General features: G+C 36.2%; 1 protein-coding gene across 6 annotated transcripts in view; it reads left to right on the forward strand.

Moving 5' to 3' along the window:
- MARK1 (microtubule affinity regulating kinase 1) overlaps positions 1 to 25,618 on the forward strand; it is a 115,661-nt gene that overhangs the window by 56,980 nt on the left and 33,063 nt on the right. For all 6 annotated transcript variants that reach the window (XM_078078381.1, XM_078078380.1, XM_078078382.1 and 3 more), the window contains exons 4-9: positions 8,480 to 8,528; positions 9,614 to 9,679; positions 13,339 to 13,409; positions 17,881 to 17,937; positions 21,560 to 21,796; positions 21,884 to 22,003. In XM_078078381.1, the coding sequence (XP_077934507.1) occupies positions 8,480 to 8,528; positions 9,614 to 9,679; positions 13,339 to 13,409; positions 17,881 to 17,937; positions 21,560 to 21,796; positions 21,884 to 22,003 (600 nt within the window). The remainder of the gene's footprint in view (positions 1 to 8,479; positions 8,529 to 9,613; positions 9,680 to 13,338; positions 13,410 to 17,880; positions 17,938 to 21,559; positions 21,797 to 21,883; positions 22,004 to 25,618) is intronic.

The following is a 25,618-nucleotide window of genomic DNA, read 5'->3' on the forward strand; positions in this document are numbered from 1 at the left end:
GGACTGAATTGAAAAGTAAATATCTCTCTTGTTTACTCACTTCAGTTACCTGGAACAATGCCAAGAACCAAGAAGGCAACACTCCAGGCCTCTGAACAACTAACTAGAATAGCTGTCACGAAGTACAAACAGTAAAAGCCCTCCCTGCCTCGTAGTCAGAGAAAACCCACCTCAGGCCTTCACGCAGCACTCATTTCTCTAATTGGACACACAAGATTCGAACAAACTCTGGCCTTGATTTCAGCCCACAGCAAAGCTAAAACAGTAAGTTTGGAGAGTATTAGTGAATTCGGAGCATTCCTGCTAAGTTTAAGAATGCTAGAAACATCATGATGTCACAGTTTGTCACAGTTTGAAAACGAGCAAGAAAAAAATGAACTAAAAATTAGAATCCAAAACTCAAATAGTAGTGTGGGACTATTTAATATATATGTTTTCCTGGCTTGTACCTGACATAGGATACATAGAGTAATTGACTTTTTTTAACAATAACTGTCCATCTCAAGGTAAACTTCTTATCATGGTCTAAATTTTCAGCTCTCCTTCTCCCCTCAACCATCTCCACCTTTCCTAAGGAAGAGCAAGCACTGGGAAGATTGGCACCCTCGCTGATGACGGTCTGCTCTGGGCTAAGAGATCGCGTATATGTGGCTCCCTGTCTCTCTCTCTGTCTCTCTCTCTGCTTCCTTTGACTCGGGCAGCTGATGCAGAGGCTCTGTCATTAACTAGTCCTGTCCCTTTCCTGTATGCAGCCAGCTGGAATATTGCAGTTTAGGGGAGGGCTGAGGGGAGTTGTGAAGAGGAGGAGACATCTTAGACCTTTTACTAAAGCCATGGGCTACTATTCAGTTGGCCCCGATTCTCTGGATTTGTAGTGCTAATGACCCAAATCTAGCTGACAGTTGAAGTGTTTCTTTGGGAAGAAGGGTGATTGGTGGGTCAGGATACTGGCATTTCATTGTCCTAGGTCAGTGTGCCCCTTAAAACACACTAATCCCTTCTCCCAGCAGCAGCCGCTCTTCCTCTTTCCACAACCGCCTGTCAGTTTTAGTCTACACACACCCAACCCGCACAGGCGTGTTCATGCTTTTGCTTATTACAGTTTTTTCCTCACTCCTTGTCAGTGACTGCTGAAGGAGAGGAAACTAAGGATAGAACAATATATTGAAGACATCTCTGAGATGGCTATGTATTATTTTTTTCACTGGAATAAAACATTACTTTCTCATGAGAACTTTGGCCCTTCCTGACTGTTTCCCTGGTTTCACCTCCACATGGCTGTAGAGTGGCCTTCGATTTAGGTATACTTTTGTTAGGTGCCCCAATTTTCAGAAGATAATTTTTTTAAGGATTTTATTTATTTGAGAGAGAGAGAGCCAAGAAAGAGAGAGCAGGAGCAGGAGGGAGGGGCAGAGGGAGAAGGAGACTCCCCGCTGAGCGGAGCCCGACACGGGACTCAATCCCAGGACCCTAAGATCATGACCCGAGCCGAAGGCAGACGCTTAACCCACTGAGCCACTCAGGCGCCCTCAGAAGATAATTTTAATCCTATCTCTAGCTCATCTCTGTTCTTGGTAGAACAGAATGGCTAAATTCTAGGTTCCAATCAGGGACTGCATTCATAAATTCATTGCCACTCAAAAACCCAGCTTATGAAATAAACAACAAAAACCAGTATTTATGGAGAATTGTTTGAAGGATATGCAGCTAATCCTTTCCTTTAGATTACTGATTCTCAAACATGGAGCTGCCAGGAGACATCAGTATCTTTTCATTAGTTATAAGATATGTCTCAACCAGTTTGCTTCCAAAACTACCAAATTTGCCAGTAATTGCATAAAAATTAATGAGAATAAACTCAAGATTACCCATGTGACAATATTGTCTCCAGTCTTGCAATCTGATGAGTTTTCTTGAGGCAGAAGGGAAGGAAGAGGAGCTAGAACTAGAGCCGGTGTGGCCTGTCCATGCCACACTTCTTGGACTGCCTTCTGGAAGTGCCCGTGCCAGTGAGGAAGTATGTGGGAGCCCCTCTTCCACTGCAGTGAGGAGCTGTTAACTGAAGAAGTATGCTAATGGGAGGAATTATTAAAAATGATCTGGACATTTAACATTTAAATTGAACAACATACATAACCATTGACCAGTCTCTTCACATAAGGCCAAGGATCCCCCTCCTCTCCTAGTTTGGGTCTGTTGATTGGCATTCAGCTTCGTTTATCTTGCACATATGTCACCCATAAACTCATATTTGCTTCTATTTCCAGTTTTCTTTTCTTTTCTTTTCTTTTTTAATTAATAAAGGGAGAATTTAAAGACACCCAGGAACAATCTGAGAGCAGACCCCTAGAGTTTATTTTCATCTTTGACATTTATCTTGCCCACACTTAAGTGGACAGCAGCTTTTATCTAGTATTTACAGATTATTCAATTTGGCTTGTTTTGTTAAACAACAAACTTTAATTCATTGGTTTAAGTAATATTTAATTGCATTGGACAGACTTTAAGGCAACCACTAATGATCCCCACTTCTGGTGTTCACATCTTTGTATAATTCCTTTTCCTTGAATGTGAGCAGGACCTCTGACTTTTTTCTAACCAATACAATATGGAAAATGTGATGGGATTTCATTCCCACAATTACATTGTGTTATATAGGACTGTCTTGCTAACCAACTTGCCCTGGAGATTATCCTTGCTGGCTTGATAAAGTAAATGGCCATGTTGGAGAAGCCCGCTTGGCAAGGGCAAGGGAGCAGTCTCTAAGAGGTCAGGGTGGCCTCCACTCAAGAACCAGCAAGAAGCCGGAGTCCTCAGTCCTATCGCTGCAGCCTGGGTTAGCTTGGAAATGGATTCTTCCCCAGTTGGGCTCTGAGATGAGAGAGCAACACCTTGACGGAAGCTGGAGGACCCAATGAAGCCCTGCCCAGAATACGGATGCCCAGAAACCATGAGATGATACATGTGTGTTGTTATAATTGCTAGGATGTGGTAATTTCTTATTCAGCAGTAGAAAGCTAATATATTAGTTAAATTATCTGTTTGCAGTAACATCTATAGCTGACAAATAGGTTTGGGGCCTAGATAGCCTTTGGTAAGCATGCTGTTCAGCTTTGGGAGTGCGAGGGTACAGGGAGCACCACGGATTGTGAGCGTGGAGGGTGCTCAAGCGTTGCACGGGAGGTTGCAGAGGGCGTGTGGAGTAACGGTTGAGTAAGTGGAGCCCAGTTACAAGCTTCTGTACTGCAGTGCTTGTGAGTTGTGATTTTATAGTCAAATACAACAACTTAACAGAGAAAATCTTAGTAAGAAAGCAAGACCAAATGAAGCAAACAAAGGTCATTTACTTATGTGTAAGCGTAGGAGAGCCAGATTGGTATCGGGGACTTTTCTGTTAGAAATACACAATAACGATAATACTGATGAATTCAAGTGACAGTTACAGTAATGCTGCTCCTATTAATAACAAGTCTAGCCACTTTTAAAATCTGTATAATATAGCAAAACCAAAATAGAGACTATTTGTGTTTATTCTTTATAATACATTCTTTGGGTGTGGGGTGGAGGTTCAGAAGGAAAAAAATCAGTATTTAAAAAACATAAAGTTCAGTATCTAAAAATATATATATATATATACACCTTAGTTACAAATAAGTGTTTTTCCTTATAAAATGATTTTTTTTAATGTTTAGGTGGTTTATTTTATTATTAAATGCTTATAAAATGACTTCATGAAAGCCATGAGAAAATAAGAGGCTGCCATAGTATTTGACTTGTTTTTCTGGGGGGAAAGAAACTTTTTGGTTACAGTAAAACCCAGGATCATCAGATTTGTAGGTTGCGATTTTATATGTGAATTTTATCTACTCGTGTGAACTTTATCTGCTGATGTGCTGTAGTAAGAAAAAAAAAGAGTTGAAACCAGAATTACAAATTTTCTGAAAATCTGACCTACAGAGTGCTGCCCCTGCTATCAGCCAAGGGAGTCCCTGGGCAAAGGTGACCTCATGATAGGCCCCCTTACTTCCTCTTTCTCAGGGAGGTGAGGGTCTTATTTGGAGGAGGGTTCATCAGGTGAGCAGAGAGAGGAGGCCTGGTGGTGTCAGAAGCTAAGGTAGAAACCCTGAGTGTGTACTGAGGGGACTGCCCACCCAGAACACAGGAGATCCCACAGAGCTCCACCCCTGCTGTCAGTCCTCTGAAGTCCTGGTGGGGGGGGATAGTCACCTGGATTCCAGGACCCCATGGGCACACTTCCTTCTGCTGACCTGAGCCACCCCACTCAGACCAAGGCCCTCCACCTCTCTGAGACCCACAAGGAAGAAGTGAGGGAGTGTGACTTCTGGCTCCCTCTGCCTAGGGCCTCCAGGGTTACTCATATGAATGACCCATTCTCTGATGTTGCAGAGGAATCTACAAGGTCTATGATGAACAATCCATGTTCGCTACTATCCACAGCCATCTGTTATTGTTGGAGGTTGGAATGGGCTCAAATATTGGCTTGAAAAGACTCAGGAAAGCAAACAACTGATTAAAAACTGGTCAAATGATCTGAACAGACATCTCCTCAAAGAAAATCTGTAGGTGGCAAGTAAGCCTATGGAAAGATGGTCAACGCCATCTGTTATTAGGAGTTGCAGATTGAAACAACAATGAAATAACACTACACACCTATTAGAATGTGAAAATCCGAAACACTAACAACACCAAACACTGCTAAGGAGGTGGAGCAGCAAGGTCTCTCATTGCTGGTGGGAACACAAAATGGTAGCCCACTTGGAAGACAGTTTGGTAGTTTCTTACAAAACTCAACAACCATATAATCCAGCAGGATCCTCCTTGGTATTTACCCAAATGAGTTGAAAACTTATGTCCACACAAAAACCTACACACAGTTTATAGCAGCTTTATTCACAGTTGTCAAAACTTGGAAGTAATAAAGATGTTCTTCAATAGGTTAATGGATAAATAAACTGCTACATTGATATAATGAAATGTTATTCGGTGCTAAAAAGAAATACTCTATCAAGTCATGAAAAGACATGGAAGAACCTTAAACGTATATTACTAAGTGAAAGAAGTCAATCTGGAAAGGCCACATACTATATGATTCCAACCATATGATCTTCTCAAGAAGCAAAAGTATGGAGAAAGTAAAAAGATTAGTGGTTGCCAGGGATTTATAGAGAGGGAAGGATAAATAGGTGAAGCACAGGGGATATTTAGGGCAGTGAAACTATTCTGTGTGATACTGTAATGGTAGATATTTGCCATTATACATTTGTCAAAACCCACAGAATTTACAGCACCAAGAATGAACCCTAATGTAAACTATAGACTTTGGGTGATAATGTATCAATATAGATTCATCAATTGTAACAAATGTACCACTGTGGTGTGGGATGTTGATGGTTGGGGAGGTTGTGCATGTATGGGGACGGGAGGTGCGTGCTAACTATACTTTCTGCTCAATTTTGTTGTGAAACTAAAACTGCCCTAAAAATAAATACCTACATTTTAGGTATAATATAGATATACATGTACACATACACACACACACACACACACACACACACACACACACACACTCTCACACTCACTCCTCATGCTGTATTCCTCACCTCCTCCTGGTCCGTGTACCTGAGTGAGGCAGTTGGGTCAATGGACACCTCTCTGAGACAGGTATTCAGTCTTGACAAGAGCCTGGTGGCAAACTAATAGCTACTTTTTAAAACCCGTTAGCCGTTTTAGGGAGGGAATGAATCCAAAACCCTATGGGGCCCCCCTCTGAGTAGAGATTGTTTCCCTTTGTCAGAAGCACCAGTCAGCAAAACCATCAGTAACAGAGACTTATAGCTCAGAGGGGCCATTAGGGCTGCGGGTCCCAAAGATGGAAAAGACCAAGCAGCGTAGGCACTCATATTTCTTGAGTTCTAGGCCTTCAAGTACAGAACAGGGGTGGAGGGCAAATCCAGCAAGACCTAAGAAAGTTGAAGGTGTATATACACCACTATCAAAAAATTAAGCCTCTAGGTATTTAAGGAAACACGTCAAGAATATTCATTATAACACTGATTGCAATAGTGAAAGTATATAAATAAGTTAAGCATTCTCAATAGAACAGTATATAAACTGGTTTTTTTCTCGTAATGGAACAGAGCAATTAAAGTAAATGGACCAGATCTATATACAACAGGGATAGAACAAAGAAACATTATGTTGAAGAAAAAATAAGTTTAGAGAAATAATTTTAGTATGACTCCATTTATATAAAGTTTGAAACACAAAAAAGTAATATTGCTATTTATATATACACGTATAGAAAATTATAAAAGTATGTAGCTTGTTACATACCAGCTTTAGGGCATTGGTTATATCTAGGGTGGGAGGGAGGAAAAAGAGGTGGGGATGAGTCTCTAGCTATGACTATAATGATCAATGTCTTAACAATATTTTATTAAATAAAAATATATTTTTTAAAGATTTTATTTATTTATTTGACGGAGAGAGACACAGTGAGAGAGGGAACACAATCAGGGGGAGTGGGAGAGGGAGAAGCAGGCTTCCCGCCAAGCATGGAGCCCAGTGCGGGACTCAATCCCAGGACCCTGGGATCATGACCTGAGCTGAAGGCAGACGCTTAACGACTGAGCCACCCAGGTGCCCCTTAAATAAAATTATTAATTAAATATTCATGGGGCGCCTGGGCGGCTCAGTCGGTTGGTCATCTGAGTCTTGATATTGGCTCAGGTCATGATCTCAGGGTTGTGAGACTGAGCGCTGCATCAGGCTCTGCTCAGTGTGGAGTCTGCCTGAGATTCTTTCCCCCTCCCTCTATTCCTCCCCGTTTGCGTGCACTCTCTCTCTATATATGTAATAAATAAAATCTTTAAATGTAAAAAATTTTTAAATTTTAAAAATAATTTTTCTTAAAAATAATAAAATCTAATGAAAATATGGCAGAATATTAGCATAAGTTGTTTATTTAATCTTGATGGTAGATACAGAGGTAGGTGCTATATTTATTTCTGTACTTTTTAACAAATTTGAAATATTTCATAATTCAAAAAGTGAATGAAGAACATTCATTCCAGGCAGAGGGGGAAAGCTTGTGCAAAGGCCCTGACTAGAGAGGAGCCTTAGCAAGTTCAACTGCGAAGGATGCTGGTTGGCTTGAGTGAAGTCCATCCAGGAGATATCCATCTAGATGTTATCTAGAGTGTCATGAGATAAGCATGGCAAGGTAAGCAAGATCTTGATTTTCAAGGCCTGGTAGCCCATGTTGAAGATTATGGATTTTGTGCTAATGGCACTGGGAAACCACCAGTGGATCTGAAATAGTGTAGTGCTGTGTGGATAATGGACTGGAGGATGGGAGTACAGAAGAGGGAATGCTGAATGGATGTACAGAGACCTGTGGAATCCAGTGTTGCCAGTGGGGATGGATAGATTTGACAGATGTGAGATGAATTTTGGAGGTCGAGTCAATAGGTCTTGGTGATGGATCTGATGTGGAGATTTGGCGAAGGCATGTAGTTAAGGATGACTCCAAAGTTTCTGTAATAGCTGCTGGATGGATGTAGGGAGCTAGGGAAAGTCAGGCAAAGATCAAATTTGGTATGAGAAATCAAGTCTTGGGTTTGAATTCTTGTGAAAATATTGAGTAGATACTTGGATATAAAGGTTAGGATAAGAAGAGTGCTCTGGATGAGAGATCTAAATTTAGGAGACATGAGCAAATTGACATTTGAAGCCATGATGAATCACCCAGCAAGAGTGAACTAGGTGCTTGATTGTGAACTTAACATGTACTCAAAGACAACATAGAGAAAAAAAAAAATGCCAGGTCAGACTTGTAAAAAATGGGCCCGATACTGTAAAATAAAAGGAAAGGAATTTTTCACGTTCGTGTTTCAAAAAGTGACTTATTTTCAGTATGTTTTGGTTTTATATAAGGTGGTAAATATATTTTTATTGTCCTTTACTACTGTTATGCAAGTTTCCCTAAAAATGCTACTGAAAATAGTTTTGTTTCCTTTTCAAATTTTATTTAATGTAGGTTTACATCATTTAATCTTTCATAAAGTGTTCAACCAGTAGAGATGATTAAAGAATCAGGACCTCCCTCCCTGCCCCCAAAGAATGTTGGTTTGGGATAAAAATCATGTGAAGGATCATTTAGTTTCATTTCCACAGTATTTTTCTTTTATTCCCAGTAATGAAGAGTAGTCAAATAAAAATTTAAGTTTTATTGTATATGGTGTACACACACACACACACACACACAGAACCATCTGAATTCATCTTGTTAAAATTGTCCTGGAAATCAAGTGTCAGCAAAGTCAGAGTTGAACCTGAGGAACAAATCTCTTGTTTCTTTCTTAGCTCATTACCAGGATCTCCTAGTGTCTTGTAAGAAGATATATTTCTTCAAGTGAATGATTTTAACAGAAATATGTCTACCTGTTTTCTTTAACAGTTGTTTCGAGAAGTACGAATAATGAAGATATTGAATCATCCTAATATAGGTATGAAATTTACATATACAATTAATGATGAAGTATATTCTTCAATTTGAAGCTATCTGAAAAGATAGAATTTTAAGGATGTTCTTTATAAAAAGAGTGATAACCTGAGAAAGTGATACTTTTAGTAAAAATAGATTATAAAGAAGTTAACTGAAGGCTACAGATGGCTATCTACTACTTCGCTGTTTTATGCTCTCTACTAAAATAATATATATGACTTGGAGTTAACGCATACAAATATTTTTTGTATCTCCTTACTAAATTGTTCTAGAGATTGCATGCCATTTGAGATACTTATAAGAAATGAATTCCAGATAATTTGATAATATGCATTTGGATTTGACCATAGTTTATAGGCAAAATCACTAATTTGAATTTTTAAGAAAATAGAATTTATTTCAGTTTTAGTTAATTTATTCCCAGAAGTTCTGGTTTTTCCCTACATTTACAAATAAATATATTGACTACATATGTAGTCATTGGATTATAAGAAGTAAAAAGTAATTTTTCTTTTAATCTCATTTTCTTAACACTTGTTTCTTTCACACTTAAAAATCTTATGCTTACCAGAGATGTTAATGTGATTATTTGTGATGTATAATTTCAACTATGTACGTCTGATAACTTGGTGGTTTTTTAACCAGAAACTTTATAACACCACATATTACGGAATTTTTTTGTTTCTCTACCAAAGATTGTTTAACATTTTATGACAGGCTCATTATATAATACAGTCTCCTTTTAAGCTTTACTTAAAATTTTGTTATGCTGAGCTTGTTTTGTTATTTTAAGCTTTTCCTTTTTATTACATTATTCTCATTAGAAAAAGTAATGGTTTTTTTAATCCCAGAAACTTAACTCTTTTGACCCAGCAGTTGGTTACAAATCACTTTGTGGTAAGTAGTTTTCTTCCATAGTAGTAATAACCCTTGAGAGAATTTTTCAGTTTAAAATTATAATTAATAATTTTCAGTAAATACTCAAATTTTCCCCTGGCTTAGGGAAAATTTATACTTAAATTTTCTTAAAGCAGATCCAGTATGTGCTAACAATTACAGAATTATATCTCTGATTTCTTTTTTCAGTAAAATTGTTTGAAGTTATTGAAACAGAGAAGACCCTCTATTTAGTCATGGAGTACGCGAGTGGGGGTAAGGATGAGAGGGATGGAAAAGTTATCTTTGATGAGACATACAGAATTATCAACACCCGAAGTTTCAGTGTTTACTTTCAGGACCTATTGATCCTACATTTAAAAGTCAGATTTTTGGCTAAGTTAAAAGTTGCCTAGGGACATTTTTCTAAACTCTAAATTTGCATTGTTATCTATGAATGTTTTGATTCTCTTATCTAAGTATTATATTATTGTGATTAGAAGTGCTTGGCTATAAGGAAATTCTCAAATTCACAATGTATTTAATAAAGTTTATAGTAAAAGCATATTCTAGACCAGTTGTTTATTTCAGTGACTGTTTATATATGACAGATTCCCGATACGCATGCATTTTCAGGATAATCCATAAAATGTTTCAATTTAAACCAGTATTGATTTATACATGTTATAAGTTAGAAGACTGAGTTGACAGAGAAATAAGATGTATTTGTAGAATATAATACATACTTTTGACTGCATAGTGTCAAGAGTAGGAGTGATTTTTAAACACTGGTATATAATAGAAAATCATTTTCATCTTCTGCACTTTCCATCAAACGAGAGGTCCATCAGCTCAGAATCACTATTGTGTTAGGCATAGGACTTTCTTAGAAACACATTTAACATTTTTTGGAGATAAATCATTGAATAAGTAAAAAAAGAATGCTTGAAGGTTTTAAGCAATTGAATTGAGAAGTTAAGCAATTAAAAAGGAGGGAGGGCAGCTGCAATTATTTAAACCACTTTGGCTAATTAACTTTTTTGCTAATCAATAGAAAACCTTAGGGTTGAATTTAGTGTTGAGTCCTTTTAGCTAATAAAAGTGTATAGATTTTTATGGTAATTCAGATTTTATGTAACTTCGATAAAAAGGATTTATTTTAGTCTATTGTACCTAAACTGTGTATTTTTATACTATTTCTTAGGTTTCTAAAAATGTTTACTACAAATATCACATATATTTTAATAGTTTTTTCTGTTTTTAATGCAGATTGAAAGTTTTAGTAGGTTTGGTTTTTTGCAAAGCCTTTTCTCATCCTGAAAGTATTTTGATGGAGGTTTTTTGACTTAACCTGAAAACCTATGTCATCAAGGTTTATTATTACAGGATTTTTAAAAAGTATTAATACAGCCATGTGAATTTGCATAAAATATAGGTCTATAATAAAATTAGTGAACCTACAGTTACCACATAATGAACTATTTCTCTATTTTTCTATCCTTTAGTTAGATTTATATAATAATTTGTCAGCGTGGGAACCCTGGGGGTTATTTTTAGTTCAGTTAGACTCTTTTTTTTCCCTTTTACTGATCTAAAGTCTAGAGAAAAGGGCTAGACATGCTTTGATATGAGAAATTACAGACTTCTAAAAATTGGTGGACACTTCTGTTTTTATGAAGGTCCATCACAAGGCTCTGTTAATATGTATGCTGTTTAATGATAAATGGTAAGTACAGTCAACTCTCTATTGGTGCTAATGAAGGGGAGCAATGGCTGGAGAAGCAGAGAGCACACGGGGTCATCACTGCTCTCCTTCAGTGGCATAGTTAGGAGGGTACTGGGCGCAGTCTACAGGCGTGTATACCGGAATTCAGCCCAAACCAGGTGCTCTCTCGTTTGATTCTAACGCCTAGTGATAAGTTTTCTTTGAGTCTTGCCCATCAGTGATCCTTTAACAAAACCATCATGGTTCCGTGGTGGCAAATCTAGAATCATTTCCTTGCCTTTTTAATCTGTAAATAGCAAAGTAACTTTTATAATCAACACTTAATATTTTTCCTCTGAAATTTCTAGACATTTTAGGATTGACTCTGACATGGACAAAGAGTTGAGTCAAACAGCTGCCTCTTTGTCAGGAGTACTTAGATCATTTGATTCTGGTTCACTACGGGGCAAAAGATCTTTGGTGACTAGGTAGGCAGGGAACTCCTTTATGATTTTGAACCACATTTAATCCAAAAGAGTCTATTAAAAGTAGGTTGTTGGGGCTGCTCTGGAATGGTGTGTTGATTTCTTCTTTCATTCATGCAAACAATATTTATTAAATGTTTCTATGTACCAGATGTTATTCTGGGTGCTGGGAACACATGGGTGAGCAAAGACAAAGTCCTTGCCCTCAAGAAGATTACATTCTTTTGGGGAAGCAAATCATAAATAATATATAGTAAGTGAAGGACTAAGTCTTGTGAACATCTGGGGTGTGGACATTCTAGGCAGAACTTAAGAGCAGCCCATATTTTTGAACTCTTGCATATATCTTTCCCAGCCTAAACTCACATATCTGGAATTAACTACTGTGATGGGTCGACTAGAGCATCCATTCATTTCTGTTTTCATCATCCCATTCAGTCATTTAAGTATCTTGATATCATATGTTGTCTGACATTGTAGATGTATTAATTTCATCTGACGTACATCATTACATATTTGGTTTTTAATGTTTTACTTATATATTTATAGGATTGATATTGAATATATATATATAATTTTTTGTATACTTAGATACAAATATATAATTTATTGAGTGCTTACTATATGCCAGTCACTGTGCTTAAGCACATGCATTACTTCATTTAATCCTTACAACAGCCATGTGAGATAGGCACTGGATGGAAATTGGGTCTTAATAAAGTTAAGAAATCTTCGTAATGTCTCCCAGTAGCTACTTGGGGCTAAACCAGGATTCATATCAAAATCGGCCTGATTCTAAAGCCTGAGTTTTTAACCACTTTGCTGTATTTACAAGAACTCTTTAAGCCATTTTGTGAGTTTTTAATATACATGTATATCTATATGGTGTAAATTATAAGGATGTAAAAAATAAATTTCTCCCTTATGCTGAGATATTTTATTTTTAATATTGTAACTAAATATTGTTTTTTTTTACTAGTATTGACCAGAGAAAAATGAAAAAACTTCCAGACATGTAAAGTAATGGATCTAATAAGAACTTTCTATAGTTTCTAGTTTAAATTATTTCAGCAAGTATGTATTGTCTATCCACTTTGTGTTCTGTCATGGGGATAGGGCAGATATGATAATTGACGCTCATTTGTAGTAATGGGAGATGCACACAGGATGAGTTAATTCTGTATAAGTACTTAAGTACCAAAATAGATGAAATGAGTATAGTGAGAATAGCATAGTTAGAGTATAGGAAGGAAGTGGCTGAAATCAATGTGAATGGAAGTAGTGAGAAAAAATTTGATCAAGACTCCATGACAGTAGAATTTAAGAGAGAGAGATCCAACGTAATACGACTTTTGTTACTTTGTCTGACATGTAGTTTCCAAATACAAAGCCAAATGTAATTTTTGATTGCTCGCACAGTGGCTTCCCTTTATTAGAGTGGATAATAAAGAGTTGACTGTATTATTGTGTAATACTTGAAATCAGAAAGCAAATTTTCTTGGTTATGTTTTTATGATTTATTTTTTAAAAGAGTTTTGCTAAATCATAAGCTGCTACAGATACTCAATTCTATGTGTAGTTTTCCCTTTTTTCTCTTCATGTAATAGTTTGTGATTTACGTAAAACTACCAGAAAATTGTGGGCCAAAAGCTTCTCTAAAAACAAGGCAAAAACTTGACACTGCTTATATTGTTAACTGAAAAATCTATGTATATTTTACTGCCTGCTTTACCTTTCTGATTCAGGTGAAGTATTTGATTACTTAGTTGCCCATGGAAGAATGAAAGAAAAAGAGGCCCGTGCAAAATTTAGGCAGGTATGGAAAGTAGTTTTTTAACTTTGTTTTGCTAATGTTTTTAGTGATATACAATGGACAGTATCACAAACTGGACTTCAGAGTACATGGTATTTTAAAAAGAAAAATTCCTGCTTTCTTATATGTTTTAAGAATGGGAAACTGAAAAAGAAATTTGTTCTTCCCGAATTTAAATTTAAGATCGTTGCATATGGTCATTTTTAGATGATCATAAATAGTGAAATGTTTTTAGGTGAGTCTCATTAATTCATTGATAGTTTTGGAAATACAGACTAGATTAAGAAAGAAAAGAAATACTTAATCCTTTACCCAATAATTATCAAGAATTATTAGCTTTATGTATTCAGTATATATGCGTAGTGCTTAAAGACATTGTATTTTCTTTTGTCATTAAAGATGTCTTGGTATTAGAACTCATATCTTTGTAGATTTAAAGATTGTGGTCAGTTTTATTTAGTCAAGTAGGCAAGAAACCTTACAAATGTGGTAGAAGAATATGGTAAGATGTGTATATTTCTGGTTCAAATTGAACATGACTTGTTCTAGAAACTATAAAATAAGAAAAAGTAATTTAAGTTCCTCTAGGATTTTACTTCTAATTTTTAGGAATGAAGTGATTAAAATTAACATACTTTACAAATTACTATAGAAATGACAAATATGGAATTGTAAATTGTTCATAAAATTTAATGAAGTGAAATTTCAGCAAGCAACTTGCTATAGCCCGAAGTTTACCTTAGTGAATTTAAAATATTTCATTTAAAAATAGCTCAGTACTTCTGTAAGAATGGGTACTGATTCTCTAGTTAAAGGGGTCTTGTGATCAATAAGTTTGGGAAACACTGAATATGGATATAGGGTTACATATATATTAACATGTAAATAATTAGAAAAAGTTGAAAGTTCTGGAGGAGAGGGGGAAAAAAAAATCTGTTTCACCTTTTTTTAACATAATATTCTCCAAACTGATCACGAAGTGAATTTGTTTGATAAAACTCTGTTGTTGATATCTCACAGAGTTACTACTTTTTGGAACATAATTTGTGAAATGCTTTATACCAAAGATAGGCATAGCCCTTTGATTCAGGATAGCTTCCTAGAAATATTCATTCTAAAATATCTGAAATCTGAAGACAACCGGTAATGAGGACAGGACCTTGAAGACCTGAGTGGGGTTCAGCCACTTACTGCTCAGTCCTCTCTGGTCCCGGGATGGAGGCTCACCTTGAGCGAGGCCCTGGTCATCCCCTTCAACGTCATTGTTCCCTCAGTATCAGTCAAGCAGTCATAGTTAGTAGCCGACCACGAAAATTACACTTGACGTTAAGTATTTCCACTGGGATCTTAATATGTGTTGTATAGACTGGTACTACTGTGGTTCTTTGTAGTCACCTGGCTGTATTTATTTACTGAAATCATACTGTGCGGAAATAACTGTGTTGGGTACTCTGTGGAATCGGAGAAGAGACAGTGCCTGCTATTACGGAGAACTTGCCCATCTTTCCCGAGGGCTGGAACACAGACATTTTCATAAAGACCCAAATGATTACGAATTGGCTCTTTTTAAAAATAAAGTCTGAATTATTTTTCGAAATACTCTCCATGTTGCAGAGGTCGAGTGTCAAATGCTATTTATAAATAAATAAATATTAAAGTTATTTACTATCTGTATGTCTTTCTTCAGAATTAAAAAGGTAACTAACTCATCTTTTTAAAAACCAGGGATACAGGCATACACAATTTAGTAGTCATTTGACAAAGGGTTATATTTGTTTTTAAATTTGCTTTTGAGGTGCCTATTTTTCTTTATAAATTTAATTAAGATGATAAATGTACACTTTTATTTTTTGCTCTGTATCACGAAGTTATTTTTTTTTTAATTTTAACACCTTAGGAATGTACTGTGTTAGCAAGTATATACACACATACGTGCTTTACTTTGCTATTGGCTACAGCCAGAGACAATTCAAGAGCACTTCAGTAGCCATGGACCATGCAGTGTCTCTGCATTCCTGAAGTTTTGAGGACCTGAAAGAAAATTACAGTATTGATTCAACTCTTCCAGTAGCAAGGCTACTACCTAAAGCTTGGAATTCCTGACTCAATTATAAATTAATTGCAAAGCAACCCAACATTTGCGCCTCATGGCAAAACACAGGTCTGAATTTAGGGTCAGTGCAGGGTTGATTGTAAATCATGTTTTCAAGATCCATAAAAGAACAATCATAAGGAAGTTCCTACCTCCTACTTAATGAGGTACAGAATGTTTTGGGATGGGAGGATCTGGCCATAGAATAATGCAGTAAAATTTAGGCTTGTGCATGGGGATTCTTGCAGTGAATCAAATAGAAGGCAGAAATTGTACCCTGCTGGATAAGTTTAGTAATATTATAAGCCACCACGTTAACTGACAGAAGTCAGAGGTCATAGAGTTTGGGGAGAATGAAATGCTTAATACAGAGCATTCTCTTAATTATCTTTCCATTCTTAAGGTTTTAAGGCTCAGGAGATTTTTATTCCGGAAACACCTGTAGAACTGCTTTCATGGAGACCATTCTGTCTAATGTTAAAATGCATGTTTGGTAACCACATCATTTATCTATAACATGCCTTCTTCACTGTTACAAAGTGACTTTAAAACCACTATTACTAAAAATAGCCTTGTAGGATATTCATTACGATGTATTAATATTTACATGTAAGTGTGTATATCTCTTGGCCAATAAATGTGTTTTAATGGAAATGGGATATTAGAATTTTAAAGCATATTGCTTAAGAAGACTAATACAAATATTCGTTATAAGATTCCGCTGTTTGGGGGGATTTGCACTTCAAATTGATCATAATCATTCACAGTTGCTCTGCTTAAAAACATCTAGTGGTTCTGTAGTACCTGCTTAGTTTGGAATTCAGAGACTTACCCACCTATCAACGTTTATTCCCACTATTGCCATTTTCCCACCTACTTTTCAAATACATTGTGTTGCCTCAACCTCAGTGCCTTTCACCACCTTACCCCTCCCTCCCTATCACCAGATCGCCACATCTTGAAGTGTTACTGTCATTTGGGATGGCTTAGATCAAATATCCTGTACTCCAGACAGCATTTCTAACTGAAATTATTCTTTATTTGATATGATTCCCCTCCCTTCTTTGTACCTCTGCTCCTATGATTCTGCCTTGTACTGTGGTTGCTCATATACATGTTCTATACATGTTTTCTCCTAATCAGACTTTCAGCTCCTAAGGGCAGGGTCCGTGTAGTGTTCATTTTTGTTCCCCTAGCAACCAGCACATTTTCTTGCACATAGCAGGTACTCAATAAACTGACTTTTGAATCAAAATGAACTTAATTGAATTACATATTACTCATTGTGTGTTGATTTTGTTTTGAATTCATGTTTCTGTCTGAACCATTTTAATATACGTTAGAATAATGTTGTCCTGAGCTATCAATCTCACTTCTACTTTGAAGGTTTTTTTTTAACCCATATTTCTACTAGCATGGCCATACTTAACATCATCCTTAGGCTTTTAAAAATCTCATTTCTATCTCCATTTGTAAATGCCTAACCAATTTTCAGCATTCATGTTGTTTCCATTTAACTGAATCCATAGGATTGAATGTTCTGCTGTGCATTAAAATGGCCGTCCTCCTGTAAATCAGCTATAACTACATGTACAAAATAGTTCTTACCTTGACTGCTATCTGATTCTTTCCATTTTTCTATTTTATGTAGTAAACAACTATCAAAGAAATGTTTATAACTTATTTCTCACCTGTATCTTGGCTCTTACCGTTGGGTTCCACCTTGTTCAGTCTTTGTCCCCGAAGAGCCTATGTAATGGTTTAAAATTACGATTGCATACAAAATCTAGTTAGGGGTAGAATACTTTGCCCGACTGACTTAATAACAAGTTTAGGATTAAACTTCATTTTTCCCTTTTTTTTGATAATTGGGTTTCATCTTCAGGCTGAACAATTTTCCCATTTCTTTATATATGAACAAAGACAGGACAATGCCAAATACCCCATTGATAAGTTCTTAGTAAATTGGCCTTGCTTAAAAAACATGCCTTGAACACATTTGATAATAATTCCTAAAATAGACTGGTTCATGTGTTCCAAAGCTCTTATCCCAACATTGGAATAAGCCATTCGATCAGAACTGCAAACTCTACACACTTGATCATGTCAATAGAGAAATGTAACTGCCCACAGAAATCTTCATGGACTCTGACAAAGAAATACTTTAACAAGAGAATGCTTCTTGTCTACACTGTCCACATTTAAAAGCGAACTTTTCCTCATTTTAACTTTATTCAGAACTGAAGGAACAGGAAAATTATTAAATACTGCTGTGAAATCTAAGTTGGTAATTTATCTCAATTGGAGGTTGTCATTGGGGGGAAATTGCAGTGTTTTTACCATAAAATAATTATGCATCTTTTATCCAAATATTTATTTTAGATTGTATCTGCTGTACAGTATTGCCATCAAAAGTGCATTGTTCACCGTGATCTTAAGGTAAGCCGCTGATTTTATAACAAAAAGTCTTAATCATGAACAGATGTTTTGTAGTATTGAAGCCATCTCTGTGGTTGCTGAATTGTGCCAGGCTCTCCAAGGAAGGAGTTTTTACTTAATCCTCATGGCAACATCATGAAAAGCAGTATTTTCACTGAGAAAAAGAAGAAAATAGGAATGAGAAGTTATCTCGCTTTAAAGACTAGAGGATTTGATTCACCATTAATAAGCTTGTTTTAATAGATAAACGTGGAACTTTGTCCCCTACTATAAATGCCCGAGATCCCATTCAGTCGGAAGCAAGGTATGGCACGGGGCCCGGTCTGTCTGCTGCGGGTGCCCGCATTCATTCTCGGCACTAAAGCTCACAGAAACAGGGGAAGTGTCTTAACGTGTTTTTGTGAACATCAAATGCATGTGATGAGTATAAACTAGCGTACTTTGGAATGAGAAATTGAGACAGTCAGGAACGGTTTGTGGCAGTGAACATGGGAGCACAGGTATCTCTTCAAGGTACTCTTTCATTTCCTCTGGGTGTATACCCAGAAGAAGGATTGCTGGATCGTATAGCAGTTCTCCTTTTAGTTTTTCGAGGAACCTCCATCCTGTTTCCCATAATGGCTCTACCAATTTATATTCCTACCAGCTGTCCTGGGGTTCCCATTTGTTTTGCTGGCTTGTTATCTTTTATAGTTTGATGGTAGCCATCCTAATAGGTGGAAGGTGTTATCTCATTGTGGTTGTGATCTACACTTCCCTGATGGTCAGTGATGTTGAGGACCTTTTCATATACCTATTGACCATGTGTATGTCATCTTCGGAAAAATGTCTGTTTAGGGATTTTTGCTCATTTTTTAATTGTGGTATTTGGGGGGTTTTTTTGCTACTGAGTTGTATGAGTTCCTTATATATTTTGGATATTAATCCTTTATTAGATGTAGAGTTTGCAAATATTTTCTCCCAATCCACAGGTTACCTTCTTGTTGATGCTTTCCTTTGCTATGCAGAAGCTTTTTAGTATTAAATGAAGTTTCATTTATTTTTGCTTTGGCTGCCTGAGCTTTTAGTGTCATACTCAAAAAGTTAATAATACTGCACTGAATACTGGGAAATTTGCTTAGGAGAGTAGATTTATTTATATGAATGTGCTCTTAACCACACACATAAAAGTTATAACTAAGTGAGGAGGTGATATGTTAATTAGCTTGGCTGTTGTATTCATTTCACTGTGCATATAAAATCATTGTGTTGTACACCTTAAGTATATATACCATTTTTATTTAAAAATATTAAATAGGAGCTCCTGGGTGGCTCAGTTGGTTGAGTGTCCGACTCTTGATTTTGGCTCAGGTCATGATCTCAGGTTGTGAGATCCAGCCCCACGTGGGGCTTCCTGCTCAGCGGGGAGTCTGCCTAACGATTCTCTCTTCCTCTCCCTCTCCCCTCCCCCTGCTTGCACACTCTCTCTCACTCTCGCTCTCAATAAATAAATAAATTTTAAAAAGAAAGAAATGGTATGGCCAAATAGGTATGCTTTTTTTTTTTTTTTCATTTATGAAAGTAGAAAATCCTGGAACTAAAATATTTGTCTTTTTTTCCTTTTTCTCTCCTCCTCCAAAGTTAACTTTCATCGTTCCTTACATAGGAATCTTTTTTTTTTTTTTTTTACTTTTCTCCCCATGACCTCTGTCAGTTACTAGCACTGGTTTGTATTATACTTAAAAATACTGTCTTAAGGGGCACCTGGGTGGCTCAGTCAGCTAAGCGTCTGACTCTTGATCTCAGCTCAGGTCTTGATCTCAGGGTCGTGAGTTCAAGCCCCGTTGGGCTCCACACTGGGCATGGAGCTTACTTTTAAAAAAAAAATTGTCTTAAGCAGTTGTCAGAAGTCTAAATCCTGTATTTTGGCTCTGTTTTTCTGAGCTTGCAGATTTTCTACTGCTCCAAAATTTTTTATTTCTTAGTTTCCTCCAATAACTATTTTAAGGAGAAATCACTTCCACAGAGAAAGAGAAAGTGGAGGACTATTCCCCTGGCTGTGTGTTTGACACCCAGCCTATCATCTCATTTCTTACGTGAGCAGAAATCCAAAAAAAAAAAAAAGATCATGGTCAACACCCTGAGGTTCCCTCCAGTCTGGGGGATGGGGTTTCCCATGTGCTCCTGGAGCAGACCTCAGAGTCCCTTGAGCTTGTGAGGCAGCCATCCAGACCTCTTCACAGAAACTAGGAAAGTCCAGCTTGCTCGCACATGGCCTCAGAAATTTACAACGACCAGGCCCTTACATCAGAACATCAAAATAACCTGGCTTTGTCACCCAGCCCATTAATGTTAGGATTTAAGATAAATCTTCCAAATTTATGTGCTGTTACAATATTAATGTCATACACGACACATATCCATTTTTCAAAACAGATATCCCAAACTAGCATACCTTAAAAAAGGAAAAGGAGGATGAGGGAGGGAAGGAGCTGCATGGTGGGCAGAGTGCCTGGCTCTCCAGCCATATAGAGAACTCTGGTTTTCGTTGTAGCCAAATTTTACTCCTTTCTGTAACCCCATAAGACACATCTACAAAATAATATATAATTTCCTTAGTCCATCAGTTATAAAAGAGTTTGAAACAAAACAAAAAAAGCAAAGCCTTTATTGAATTGCTTGTATTTACAAAAGGCAAATTTAAAACTTTTTTTTTTTTTTTTAATGATTCTGATTTAGGATTTTGGAAAACCAACGTCTGAAAATATATTGGGTGGAAATCACTGCTTTCTACCAAAATATACCTCCAGAAGAGAATTTAGTTTTAGGACAACAAAAGGAAACTTAAACAAGGTCTAGTGGAGGTTGTATTGTATTGTTTAGTTTTACTAAAAGAACAGAACTTTGCTGAGGAAGCATTCTATAAGAGAAGACAAAGGATTGAATTCAGTAGTCACAGAACCCCTTGGCTGGCAGTTATTTTAAGTATACTCTCGAGCTTTGCATTAACCAACAATGCTCTATTAAAATAGAGCACTTTTGAGTAAACTTGTTGGTTTAAGCCCAAGAAGGGTTAGTGTTATGTCAACTTACGTTTTTTAAAATAGGTCATATTAAGGTACAGTCCCAAGATGTTTCTTACCATGAAGAAAAAAAATGGGCTTAAAATAATGTGTGGAAGAAAAAGTGTTTTAAGTAACTTTTCTCAAATAGTTGCAGATACACCTATAAATGAGAGCTTCCCTTTTATAGTGTTAAAATTTAGTCTTATATAAACGTGATTCTGAACAGTTAGGCATTGAAGCACCATGCTGGGCTTCTAAATTTGATATTACACTTAAAAATGAGAAGCAAGAGGGGTACCTGGGTGGCTCAGTTGGTTAGGCATCTGACTGTTGATTTCGGCTCAGGTCATGATCTCAGGGTCATGGGATCGAGCCCTGCGTGGGGTTCCGTGCTGGGCGCAGCACCTGCTCCCTCTCCCCCCTCCCCCCGGGCTGTACACGCGTGCTTGCTCTCTCTCTTAAAAAAAAAAAAGAGAGAGAGAGAAGCAAGAACTATATGTTGAGATCTGAAATAGTTGTAATAAATATTTTGTTTTATGTAGGCATTTACATTATCCTCTCTATTATTTTCCTCTTAGGCTGAAAACCTTCTCCTTGATGCTGATATGAATATTAAAATTGCTGACTTTGGTTTTAGTAATGAATTTACAGTCGGGAACAAATTGGACACATTTTGTGGAAGCCCGCCCTATGCTGCCCCTGAGCTTTTCCAAGGAAAGAAGTATGACGGGCCTGAGGTGGATGTGTGGAGTCTCGGCGTCATTCTCTATACACTAGTCAGTGGCTCCTTGCCTTTTGATGGCCAGAACTTGAAGGTATCCGGGAGGTTCGGTGCTGGTGTTTTATAGCCAAGTGTGATAATTTCAGTGACGAGTTATGAGTGCTTCCTTTGCCTTTTTAAGGAACTACGGGAGCGAGTCTTACGAGGGAAGTACCGTATCCCCTTCTATATGTCCACTGACTGTGAAAATCTTCTGAAGAAATTATTGGTGCTGAATCCAATAAAGAGAGGCAGCTTAGAAGTAAGTAATTTTTTGTACTCCAGATTTAAAGTTTAACAATTAAAATATTCTAAGAACTGAAGAGCATTTTAAATCATTTTTTCCCTGGTTCTTTTGGTTTTGTTTTGTTTTGTTTGGAAAGTTAGCAAGTCATGTAGTTTGTTTAGAGCTAGGGAAGGTGACATGACTCTTTCACTACTCAAAAGTTGTCACAGTCAGTTTCTTTAAAGACGGTTATTCCTTCTTTGTCCTGCAATGAAGTATTAAATTAAGACAACATAAGGATAGGAATAAGATTGGCTTTTTGTTGGAGGAGGAGGAAAACCTGGCCTCTGTCAGAAGTTGCTTGCTCCCATACAGGAACCTGTATGTAGCAGTGTAGTTATTTCGAAGATAAAAAAAAAAAAAAGTGAAAGTTCTAATCCAGTGAATATTTCATGACCATATCTGAAATTAGAAGCTGATTAGAAAATTGTGAAGAAACCTCTCAATATCAGTACAGAAAATTTACAATTTAAGTAGAACATACTGGAAACGGGAATTTCATTTCTTAACACACTGTTCTGTTACCTACGTTCCACATGTGAGGTTATTTATAATAGAGGCTATTATGCTATTATAAATGTACCAGGTACGTTATAGCCAAATAACATCAGAGGTTCGCTCCACCAAAGTGTCTAACCTTTTTTCCTACTGACACTGCAATTAACTTATTTTCTAAGTATTTCACCCATCTGTTTCTAAGTATATTTTAACCAATATTGAGATAATTTCAGAGATCCAGCATATACTTTTCACTAATACTTTTTTAATCTTCATTTATTTGCCTTAATTCAGAGAATTAACCCCATTTAAACTGTACTTTTTAGTGTAGCAATGGGGCTTTCTGGCACAGACTCCAGGCTGGGTAGAAGGCAGCCTTATAAGTGAGTCATCCCTGTGGACAGAGCTCTCAGGTTCATTTGGGTTTTGTAATTTTATTTCCACAAATATTTTCCACTAAAAGATATAATACGCTTTGGTGGAAGTTAAGGGATGGTGACTTCTATTGGGAAATTATTTTAAATGCTTTATATCAGTGAATCACATATGAGATATTTTTTACTGACTTATTTGTTTAAATGCAGTTAGTTCATTCCCATAATTTCTGTGGGGTTTTTTTTTCCTTTGGGGGTAAAAGGATATGTTAGTAATGTTTTCACAGAGAAGCCTGTGAAATAGAAAAGCCTTCTTTCATGTTACTGCTTTTCTAAACTTATTTTTGACCACTATTCATAGGAAGTTATGTGAAACAGTGAAAAAGTTAAAATTGTTGACTCTTGTATCAATTCTAAAATTTTATGGCAGCGGGGGCACCTGGCTGGCTCAGTTGGAAGAGCATGCAACTCTTGATCTTGGGGTCATGAGTTCAAGCCCCACATTGGGTGTAGAGCTTACTTAATTTAAAAAAAAAAAAGACTATTTAAAAAATAAATAAAATTTTATGGCAACATAAGTCTTTCCTAATCCTGCTTTATGACCCACTTTTATCATAGGAATCTAGTTTACCTGAATATCACTTAATAAAATGTCCATAGTTGAGGCATCAGCTCAGGTAATGAGAAGAACAAAAAGAATATACAAAAATTATTATTATAGATGTTACAGATCTCTTAGTATGTCTAAGTATGTACTTAGTCACTTAAAGATGATTAATTTACATATTTAAGTCTTTCATCCTTAGCATTAAAATGCAAAGGATTAAAGTATTAGAATTCTGGGCTGAATTTAAAAGCCAAATTATTATATCAAAACATTTGATCATCAGACTCTCAATTTGATGTATTTGAGTATAGTCTGGAACCTTCTGTTCCAGCTTATCAAAACTAAGTTTTCCAGCCACAGAACCGTGAGTCTACACTGGAAATATTATCATAATATTGCAGATATCACCGTACAAAGGCTGGTCTGCCTCACAGTTCCCAGAAATAACTTTCCAGAGAAACTTGACACCGTTTATTTAAAAAAAAAAAAAAAAAGGAAAGAAAGATTTCTTACACCAAACCTTGACAAACTCCCCTTGAAATAGCAATGATGTCAAAAATTATTTTCGTCTCCTTTTATTTTTCATACCAACTTTAGTAGCAGCTGTACAGCAAAAAAAAAAAAAAAAAAAAATCCATACACTCTAAAAAATAGCTATTTTCAAAACACCAGTCTTTAGTGTATAAACGTAAATTTTTGTACAGTAGTAATGTTTCATATTACATTGCATTCTTTTTTTTCTTTTAACTTAAAAGTTTTGGGTTATGTGCTTTCTACTTTATCATAAACATGAACTCCTTCCTTGCCAATAGCAATGTTGTTCTCTTTGGGTTATGTATCATCCCCTGCCTGTTGCACATTGGAGTTGTTTCCATTGTTTTTACTAAAAATAATGTGATACACTTTTTTCCCCTTTGGGATACATGCTTAGATATATTCTCCAGAGTGTAATTAGTACGTCAAAGGGTATAAACAGTCTGATAGGTCTTCTGTATTCATTGCTAAAAATTGTGTGACCTAAGGCATTTGAACGTATCTGTTCTCTACACCTGATTCAGTATTCGATATAATAATTTCTAGTATTTGATGCCTTTATGGTAGTTATATGGTTTGTCATAATTGCTTTAATTTGTATTTATTTCATCAGCGATAATGCCTAATATTTTTAATGACTAGGTTAACTTTGCTTCTTTACATATAAGCTCTGTGTCTCTGAACTCTTTGTCTAATGGAGTCTGATTAATCTGTCTTACAGATCTATATCAGCTTTGTACATTTAATATGAAATATTTCCTCTGTTAATTCTTATATTTTTAAAAAAATGGAACTTTATATATTTTTTTTCAGTGTTAGCTTGAGGATCAAGGTTACTGATGAGAGCAAACACTAGTCTTTCTTCACTATATAATTTGTTAATATTGAAATTCAATTTAAAGAATCTTATGCAGCTGTTTATTATCTTACTAAACTTCTCATTTAACTCAGATAGCCTCCTGTTGCTTCTCAAATAGGATTACATACTTTATTAAAGTCTTTCTTACAGCCTTCTATGTCAAGTACCATATTTAGTCCCCCATGAAAATAAAATGAATGAAATTAGTTTCACATTCTACTTGCTTGACCTATTGTTGTCTCTGGAACTAACAGTTGCATAAATTTCTTCAGGTAGTATATATGAATGCTGGAGAGCTAGCTCATTGCGCTAATAATGGGAGGGGTGGTTTCACACATTTTAAAAGGATTTGTGTTTTATGTTACACACTATATTTTTTTCCTATTTTTTGGAATATTGGTGTGTCTAGATATTTTTATTAGAAAAAAACATAATTTTTTTTCTGCTATCCCCTCTATATATGTCTTCTTTAGTTTTTCCAGTCTTTAACCAGAGTGGACTGTTACCTTTACAAAATAATGCAAAATTTGAGCCTAAGGCAAAGCTCCTCCTTATTGCCCTTTCTCTGTCATCTGTGTTCCTCAAAAAAGTATTTATTTTTGCTTTAACACCTTTTCAGCTGCCGCTAAGATGATCTTAAAAATCTTGCTTGTATCTGTCCAATACCAGGGGCAATAAAGCAAATAATAATAATAATCTTTTTTTTAATGCAAGATTTC

The sequence above is a fragment of the Halichoerus grypus genome, chromosome 7 (assembly GCF_964656455.1).
Source record: "Halichoerus grypus chromosome 7, mHalGry1.hap1.1, whole genome shotgun sequence".
Lineage (NCBI taxonomy): Eukaryota > Metazoa > Chordata > Mammalia > Carnivora > Phocidae > Halichoerus > Halichoerus grypus.